Consider the following 9,904-nt stretch of genomic DNA (forward strand, 5'->3'; position numbering starts at 1 on the left):
GTAAAACATGTCTTTCAATCCTGACAAATCTCACACTCTCACTTTGTCTCTCTGAAAAGACACTTCATCTGGACAACCCTCCCATCTACTTTCTCAACAATCCTCTCGAAGAAGTTCTGTCACTCAAGCTTTTGGGTCTCACTATCTGCCATGATCTTTCCTGGGAAAACCACATTTCCAAGCTGGCCTCCAAAGCCCGTCGCCGACTGGGCATCCTCCGTTGTGCGAAGACCTTCCTTGGCACCTCTGAGCTCCTCACCACATACAAAGCTTTCATCCACAGCTTGATGGAATACTGCCCTCCCCTATGGGCAGGTGCTCCTGCCTCAGACTTAGCTCGGCTTCATGCTGTAGAAACCAAAGCTTTTAGAATCATTTGAATCTCCCGCAATGAAGCTGATTCTGAGGGTCTTTCACTCTCTCACCGCAGGCAGGTTGGTGGTCTTTCTGTCTTCCACCGAATCCTCTCCGGCCTAGCTCCTCCTGCTCTGTCTGCTCTGTCCCCCAAATGTTCCTTCAGGACAAACAAGGTCTTCCAGCAACCCTCTTCTGGTGAAACTGCCAAAATTGAGACTGTTCACCTTTCATTCTTCTTTTCTCCCACCCCTGGAACAAAGTCCCACATTCTCGTCAATCCCACTCCTCCCTCCAGGTTTTTAAAACAGCTGTTCACCACCATCTCTTATCTTCCCCCATCCAAAACACCCCAAATCCACCTTTTTCAAATTCCGTTTTCTTTCCTAAAAGTCCCAGTAGTGTCCATCTTCCTTATCCCGTGTACCCCACCTCAGCCCTCTCCCTTCTACAGATCTCCTGATGTCCCTGTTCCCTGCTGTTTTTGTGCTTCCCTCTCTCTCCCCTCTTGTCTCCCGCTCCCTTTATTATACTGTCTATAAGTCTGGAACCATAGGGCAAAATAAGTGATGTATAATTTTTTCATTTAAGAATGTTTTTTTCATGATTTTTTCGTTTATTGCAGGTGTCCATGATGTCGCTGAGTAAGGAAGAACTCATCCAGGTAATCCTGCTCGTAGGAAATTGGAGTCATATGGAGGTCACTGAGGAATTCAAAAGATTGCATCCGAACCGTGCACCGATTACACACAGCTGTGTCGGCAAACTGGTAGCAAAGTTCAGGGAAACGGGATCCATAGGAGATAAACCACACTGCACCCCCAAGGCCATCCACGGATGACCACACAGCTACTACCATCCTCCCTCATTTCATGAAAAGCCCCAAAAGGTCTCTTCGGTGGTTGTCCACTGAGACAGGAGTGTCGAAAAGCAGTATCCCTGGCATTTTTCAAGCACACAAATGGCATCCTTACAAACTTCAAATCCTGCAGAAATTAAGCGAATATGATCTGGACCGACGGATGGAATTTTGTGAATGGGCTATGGAACAATGTGCTCAAAATTCCGATTTCCCATCCACCATTATGTTCAGTGATGAGGCCACTTTTTACGCAGATGGTGAGGTGAACCGACAGAACACCAGCTACTGGTCGCAAGACAACCCTCATTGGTTTACTGCTTCAAAGGAACAAGGTGTCGCTCGTGTGATTGTGTGGTGTAGCATTTGGAAAGACCGCATCATAGGCCCCTTCTTTTTTGATGGTGCAGTCACAGGAGATGCCTACTTGCGTATGCTCAACGAGGAAGCATTCCCCAGTGTCTTGAACACAGATGGGGATTTCCCAACACGGTTCCAGCAGGATGGCGCTCCTGCCCATTACAGCATCCACATGAGAGAGTGGCTGAACCAACAATTCCCTGGTCATTGGATAGGAGGTGGAGGGCCTGTGGAGTGGTCGGCGAGGAGCCCCGATCTCAGCCCTTTGGAATTTTATCTCTGGGGTCACTTGAAGGCGTTGGTCTATGCCAAAAAAAATCAGAGTGCTGCACATTTGGAGGAGCGCATCAGCGATGCATGTAACACCATCACTCCTGACGCCATTCGCCATGTGACTGCTGACTGGATTCATCGTCTGCATTTTCGTATCAATCATATTGGTGGACACATTGAACACATCCTGTGAATACAAGCCCTTTTCATCATTTTGTCCTATGGTTCCAGACTCATGGGATGGTTCCAGACTTATGGGACACCCTGTATGTTCTATATGTTAGCTGTGATATGAGCCGCAACTTTGTATACAAAAAAAAAGACCCTGTAAATCCCCAAGACAGTTTAAGACCTTTATTTAAAGGGTTTAATATTTTTTTTAAAGACCCTTTTTTAAAAACACCCTTTCGTTGAAGCATACATAATTCGGTAAACTGGAGCTTATACTAAAGTGTATAAGAAAGAATTTGCACAATTTTTTTGAGATTTTACATTAAAATATGAGCTCTTGTTAGCTCTTTCATGTTAGCTCTATCATGTTAGCTCTAAATGTTAGCTCTTTCACGAGGCTCGACTCTGTATACAAAAAAAAAAAAAAAAAAAAATCGCATTTTAAGGAGTGTGCAACACATAAAAGTGGGTTCAAAGAACCTGCTCTAGTATCTTTGCCAAATACTACAAATGGTATGTGCTGTTTCCCTCCTTGACGCTTAGCCTTACAAAAAGGGTACAAGAGGGGAAAATAACTCTATGTTGGTAACAATAACGCAAGCTTTTATGGGCCTAATGGTCTTTTATCCCCCGTAAATAAGGCTTAAAACAAAAACAACAACAACAACAACTACCACGATTACGAGGCATGTATATTACGTCACATCCGCGTTCGACCAACCACAACCAAGTCAGGAGTGTCAGTGTGTGCAACAAGATGCAAATAAATATAAGAGGGATAACACGAACCCGTTGACAAGAACAAAAAGAGCGCCAACGGAGACGGTTGGAGTTCAATTCAATAATAAGCAGCGACAGCCCGAGTGTGTAAAATATAATAACGTTTTCATCTCCGTACCGAGTGTATGATTTAAAATGGAATCGTGGAGTGGGGAAGTCAACCTCGGCGAGGAGAGGGAGGCAGATGAGGAGGACGTGGAGGACGTGGAGGAAGATGAGGAGATTGAGGATGAGATTGAGGACGATGTTTCTGGTAAGTTCTGAAAAGCCTTATTTATTTATTTAATACCTCCGCCAACAAGCAAAGGTGGATGAAGGTTATGTTTTTACCCTGCCTGTTTATGAACACAATATCTCAACAAGTTGTGGACGGATTCGGACGAAATTTGGCAGAGATGTAGCGTATGTGACGAGGACTAAATGATTAGATTTTGGTGAAGATGCGGATTCGGATCCGGCTACTAGAATTTTAAAAAGTGATTCTTCACCATTCCATTGGTAGATCAGACCAAAAACGATACGTAGCAGGATATCTCAAAAAGTTGTTGATGGATTTGGACTAAACTTGGTGGACAGGTTGTGCTTGCGACAAGGAAGAATCGATTGATTTGGGTGAAGATCTGAATATGGATTCGGATATGAGAATTATTTAATTTTTCAAGTGAATCTTCACCATTGAGTGATATATAATGGCCATCCAGGCGGAGGTTTGCTCTACTGAGTGTCGTTCTAGTTAGACGAGTCGATGCTTTCCGGCTTTGAGTCAATCGAATGTCGCACTGTGAGAGCCAATACGTTGGGGATAGAGAGGTGGTACGTATACTACATGAGTACATTCATTATTTCATGGGAATTACAGAAATGCGCGGAAATGATGGTCGACCTGTTGTTGTTACCTTTTTCAAGAACTTCCTTGTTACCTCGGCCACCCACGGTGGGTGGAGGTTATGTTTTCACCCCTGTATGTCTGTTTGTGAACAAAATATCTCAAAAAGTTGTAGACGGATTCGGACGAAACTTAGTGGAGAGGTTGGATATGTGATGAGGAAGAACTGATTCAATTTTCGTGAAAATTCGAATCCGGATCAGAGAATTTTTAAAGTGATTCTTAACCATTGAGAGATCGAGCTAATCCGTTGTATAGCAGGATATCTCAAAAACGTTGTTGACAGATTTGGACGAAACCTGGTGGACAGGTTGGGTGTGTGACAAGGACGAACTGAGTCAATTTTGGTGAAAATTCGAGTCCGGATCCAGATCAGAGTTTATAATTTTTTTTTTTTAAGGGATTCTTCACCATTGAGAGATGGGGCCAAGAACGATATATATTGTTATGTCGGTAGGGTAAAGGAATATCTAGAGCCAGGTAGATCTGAATAGGTAACATGCTTCGACTGTCGCGATAGAAAATCTACTTGTAATAAGTTGTGTTTTAGTCTGGTTTGTCGGGTTAAGATGCATACCTGTGAACATACCAGGATGTTCATGTGCTAGGTAGTTAGGGATTAAAGATAACAGCCCCAGTGTGTCAAACTTGGTAGTCAAACCTTCGTCCCTTATGGCAATGCACTCATTTAAACACTTAGGCAGGCCCTTAGCGCATCATTAAATAATTCCCTTCCCTGACAAGGACTTCGGAAGAGAACAGGCAAGAGGCCAGTTCGGGGCACCGCCGCATGGGCCGCAGCCAGCTACACCTCCGGCAGGCCTCGAGTAGCTCGAGCTATGACCACGCTACAGGCCTGTGATTCGGTGGAGGGCACTTATTGGGTGGCGCGCCAAGGCTGACGTCACCGCCGCAAGGTTATATAGGGGCGCGCGGAACGACATTTTCCCTCTTGGATCTCCAGCAGTTCGTCTTGCACATCCGGCTCTTCTTGCTTGCACAGCTTCCTCTGGCAGCTCAAACTCTCTTGCGCACTTCCTTCCCTGGCTGTCTTTTGCTCTCTGTGTTTTTCCTCTTGGTCTTGAGAGGTCCTGGTGGTCTTGGCTCGCCATCTGCGTGGTGCTTGGAGCGGTGCTTTTGGTGCTTTGGGGCCTCGTGTGCGATCGGTTCTCCTGGAGCTTGGAGTGGTGCACGGACCTCGTGGCGTGCGACTGATTGGAGCGAGGGACCTCGTGGTGTGCGACCGTTTGGAGCTCGGCCTGGTGGCACGCAAGCGGGGCCGAACGGAGCCGTGTTTGGACGGCAGACAATACAAGACGACAGACGAGATAAGGCTGCACCCACAGTCCCACACCCCACATTTACATTACACGACGAGACAATTCTTTTTTTCTTTTTTTTCCTGTGTCTGTTTCTGAAGTGAGTTGTGGGGACGTCCCAATTTAGGAATGAGATTTATCGCCGCGTTTCCCTGTCCCAATTCTTATTACAATAAACCCTTGTGTTATTTTCCGTTCCCTGCAAATCTTGTGCCGTTTGAGTTCGTTCGACTTCCACAGTTACGCGCTCCCGCTTCTTCCTCTTCCCTTCTTCTCTTCCCGTGTTTGATAGTAAAATCAGTATTGATCGTCGCCTCCGTTAAAGCCGTTCTGGTCTTCCGCGGTCCCTGGTGTTAACCGAAGGGTCCGCGTGACAATATATATATAGCATAATATCTGAAAAAGTTATGGACGGGTTTGGACAAAACTTGGTGGATGAGATGGTTTGGTGATAAGAACAAGCCGATTTTTTTTCCTTGTGCGTATGACCAGAGCCTGAGCATGTATGCAAAATTTGATGGTGCTCAGATGAGCTGGCTTTTTTTTTTTTTTTTTTTTTTTTTTTTTTGCCCCCTCATGACGATTTTTCAGACCCACCCGCACTCCTTATTTAATATAGTATATCCCCTTGTGATACAATTTAGCCCCCTCTCTCCCACCACCCAGCAAAGTATTTTCCCACTCATTTTCACTCCAATACCGACATTCATGGTGTGCATAATTATGTGCAAATACTCATAAAAATAAATGTTACTGTATTTCAAAAAAACATTTTTTTCTGCAGTACGAGACAAAATATTGCAGTACTTACTACATACTTTTTATTCCTCTGCCGACAAAGTCGCTGGAGGCATTATTTAATATGGATTAATGTCTAGATATTATGTACAAAAGGAAAAAAATCTGTTTACAACCCATAAATAGCATGGCAGAGATGAGAATGCAAAACATTTGATTGAGTAAATCCCAATTGTAATTTTAAATACTAGCAACGGTACCCACCCTACGGGCGGGGCTTCATTTGGGAGGCCCAAATGAAAAGGCAAAATATCAGAAATTGAAGGCTTTTTTTATTTTAAACGATTTATATAAACATCTGTTAAATCATATCACACGCAAATCATCAAAATCGAAACAGTATTTGTAGAATTTCAATAAAAGCCACATCACTGTTCATATCGGTAAATATTATTCCATGGTGTTTCAAATTTGGGCAATTGGCTCTCCAATATTCGATGTGTTCACGGTTTGAATTACGTAACGTAACGTTTGTGACAATATTTTCATTGTTACGATGTTGTGACGATGTTTGTGTTCACGGCAGTGTTTGATGTGATGGTGTGAATGTAATTTCGTAATGTTTTTCGTTTTTATTTTTGTAATCATTTAATGAACGTTTAATGTTCAATGAACGTTTAATGAGCGTAACAATGAGCATAATGATCATTAAATGAATGAATGAATGTAATGAATGCAATGAATAATTCGATGCGAAGCGAAAGACGCCTCAGAGCTGTCACATTCACAATCACGATGTAGTTTGCACTCCCGATACGTGTTTCCTTCATTGTAAAAACTACCAGGTCACCAGTTAAAAGGATTTTGAGCCGATATGTGTTACGGCCTTGGCAAGATCGATGGAGACAGCGATCTGTTAGCTTATACTCCGCCCAAATAGCTATGTGGAATTATCTCATGTAGAGATTATACCCACGTCATTTGAACTTTGGCCGATGTCATTATTTACTTTTTATGATGTTTATATACTAATCAAAAATAACATAATTGGTTTTGGGTCGTCCTTTCCACATATCTCGTGGGATTGTGAGTTGGAGAGATGACCGTGATGGCGGGGAGGGGGTTGGCATTCTCTCAAGCAGGGATTCAACACATGTCCTTATAAAAGGTCTTTGTCCGAGGTCACCGAGTCCGATCGGTGCAGCCATGCAGTGCAGCTGTGCAGCGATCGGTACAGCCGTTTGTGCGGTACCCGGGAAAATAACATTATGCGGGAGTCCAAACCAGAAAATGCTGGAGGCCAAAGCTGAAATTGGAAAAACAATATAGCCTATTTTACTCCAAGGGGTCCCAGGATTACCCACCCAAAATATCGTTGCGATCGGTTCAGCCATTTTTGCGGTACCTGCGAACGTACAGACAGACAGACAGACAGACAGACAGACGGACATTTGGTGAATTATAGTAATATATATATGTATGTATATATATATATATATATATATATATATATATATATATATATATATATATATATATATAATTGCAATAACGTAACAACCTTGAGGCAACATAAACTGTGTTGGGATTGAAAATTGAATGCATTTAATCATTAATGCCAGTCACATCCCATTCTTAACATTCCTTTACCACATCTCACACTTGAGAATGAACAGTGCCATTAACACGTTTATGTGGAGGTTAACGATTCATCAAGTTACTGAAAATTACTTGGTAGTTTTCACCATGTCATCTGAAGTGCTAGGAAGCTGCTCAATTTACCAGCCAGAAATAACTCCAAGTTAACAACACTGTCTGAACTTGTACAAACAAGTTGAAATGGAACAATCATGAGAGGATGAAAAACGTCTTCCTTGTATGATTTGGAAAAGGTTGTTATGGAATGGTGATCTGAGATGCATTCTCAACCTGTATTTTCAGAAAACCTCCACATCAGGGGTTTCAAGTGTACATGTGATATATACAGTCACGTGAAAAAGTAAGTACACCCCATGTAAAGTTTTCTCTTTTTCAACATATTTCAACATACAGCTATTTGGTCTTCATTTCAACAATATTGACAGATAAAGGTGATATAATATAACAAATATCATGAAACATTTACATTTTGTAGTCCATTGTATAATTTAAATAAACATAAATGCAAATTTGGCATGTGGAAAAAGCAAGTACACCCTTGGCTCTAATAGGTAGTATTGCCCCCCTTTGGCAGAAACAACCTCAAGTAGGCATTTCTTATAACTGTCTACCAGTCTCTGACATTGACTGGGAGAAATTTTTGTCCACTCCTCCATGCAGAATTCTTTCAGCTGTGCGATGTTTGAGGGGTTTCTTGCATGCACAGCTCGTTTCAAATCCCCCCACAACATCTCGATGGGATTTAGATCCGGGCTTTGACTTGGCCATTCCAGAACCCTCCATTTCTTTCTTTTCAGCCATTCCTTTGTGGATTTACTGGTATGTTTAGGGTCATTGTCATGTTGCAAGGTCCACCTTCAGTTGAGCTTCACCTTTCTGACAGATGGCCTCACATTATCCTCAAGCACCCTCTGGTACAATGAAGAATTCATAGTGGATTCTATGATTGTGAGCTGCCCAGGCCCTGATGCAGCAAAGCTGCCCCAAACCATAATATTTCCACTACCATGCTTTGCAGTTGGTATCAGGTCTTGTGGTCAAATGCTGTCTTTGGTTTTTGCCAAACATGTCCTCTGGTACTGTGGCCAAATAGCTCTACCTTTGACTCATCTGTCCAGAGCACATTGTTCCAGAAGTGCTGGTCTTTGCCTCGGTGTTCATTGGCAAACTTTAGTCTTGCCCTGATGTTCTTTCTGGACAGCAAAGGTTTCCTCCTGGCACACCTCCCATGTAGATCAAATTTGTGCAGCCTCTTTCTAATGGTAGACTCGTGCACTTTGACATCAACAGTGGCAAGAGCTACCTGTAGGTCCCGTGATGACATTCTGGGGTTCTTAGAGACTTCTTTCAGCATCTTGCGGTCTGCTCTCGGGCTGAACTTACTGGGGCGGCCTGGCCTGAACAAGTTGGCAGTTGTTTAGAATCTTCTCCACTTGTAGATGATCTTCCGGACAGTCGAATGATTGATTTCAAATTGTTTGGAGATCTTTTTAAATCCCTTCCCAGACTCGTAGGCATCTATAACCTTGTTTCTGAAGGCCTCAGAGAGCTCTTTTGATCTTGGCATGGTGACGCCGCACACTTCAACAACAAAGAGCAAACCAAACGAAATGTCTGAGGTTTAAATAAGACAGGTTCCTCCAAGATCCTCTGTAACGATGTTCTAATCATTTGCACCTGAGCTGGTGCACCTGATTCAAATTTTAGGTATTTGAAGTAGTGATAAATGTAGGGGTGTACTTACTTTTTCCACATGCGAAATTTGCATTTATGTTTATTTAAATTATACAATAGACTACAAAATGTAAATGTTTCATGATATTTGTTATATTATATCACCTTTATCTATCAATATTGTTGAAATGAAGATCAAATAGCTGTATGTTAAAAATATGTTGAAAAAGTCAAAACTTTACATGGGTGTCCTTACTTTTTCATGTGACTGTATATATATATATATATATGTACTGTATATATATATATATATATATATATATATATATATATATATATATATATGTACTGTATATATATATATATATATATATATATATATATATATATGTGTGTATATATATACTGAAACGCAAAAGAAACTTACCACCTTTGAAACCTTTAAATATCAACAATAACACTGCGTGTAGTAAATGTGTGAACTTATTTGTGGACAATAGTGTCCTCGCTGTCAGACAAAACGGTCACGGATGGTCACTTGAACCTTCCATGGTCACTTCATAGCACAGCTGTTGAACAGCCGTTTTGACTGTCAGTGATTAGCCAAGGGGTACGGGATGATTTTAATGAGCTGCACGTGATGTCTTGATATTGGCTTTAAAAAGGCCAGTGCAAAATGGGCATTTTGACCGAAAGATTTGACCATTTTGACCAACTTCAAAAAGACCGAAAACACAAAAGAAACTTACCACCTTTGAAACCTTTAAATATCAACAATAACACTGCGTATAGTAAATGTGTGAACTTATTTGTGGACAATAGTGTCCTCAC

The 9,904-nt window shown here is 42.0% G+C and overlaps 1 protein-coding gene across 4 annotated transcripts in view; it reads left to right on the forward strand.

The window, feature by feature from the left end:
• Positions 1–2,694: 2,694 nt before the first annotated feature.
• Positions 2,695–9,904, forward strand: part of LIPE (lipase E, hormone sensitive type) — a 123,286-nt gene continuing 116,076 nt past the window's right edge. For 2 of the 4 annotated variants that reach the window (XM_068132685.2, XM_078766300.1), the window contains exon 1: positions 2,695–3,050. In XM_068132685.2, coding sequence (XP_067988786.2) covers positions 2,933–3,050 — 118 coding nt within the window. In that variant the 5' untranslated portion in view covers positions 2,695–2,932. The remainder of the gene's footprint in view (positions 3,051–9,904) is intronic. The other 2 variants (XM_068132684.2, XM_068132683.2) reach the window with 2 other exon arrangements.

The sequence above is a fragment of the Myxine glutinosa genome, chromosome 12 (genome assembly GCF_964187855.1).
Source record: "Myxine glutinosa chromosome 12, kmMyxGlut1.1, whole genome shotgun sequence".
Classification (NCBI taxonomy): Eukaryota; Metazoa; Chordata; class Myxini; order Myxiniformes; family Myxinidae; genus Myxine; species Myxine glutinosa.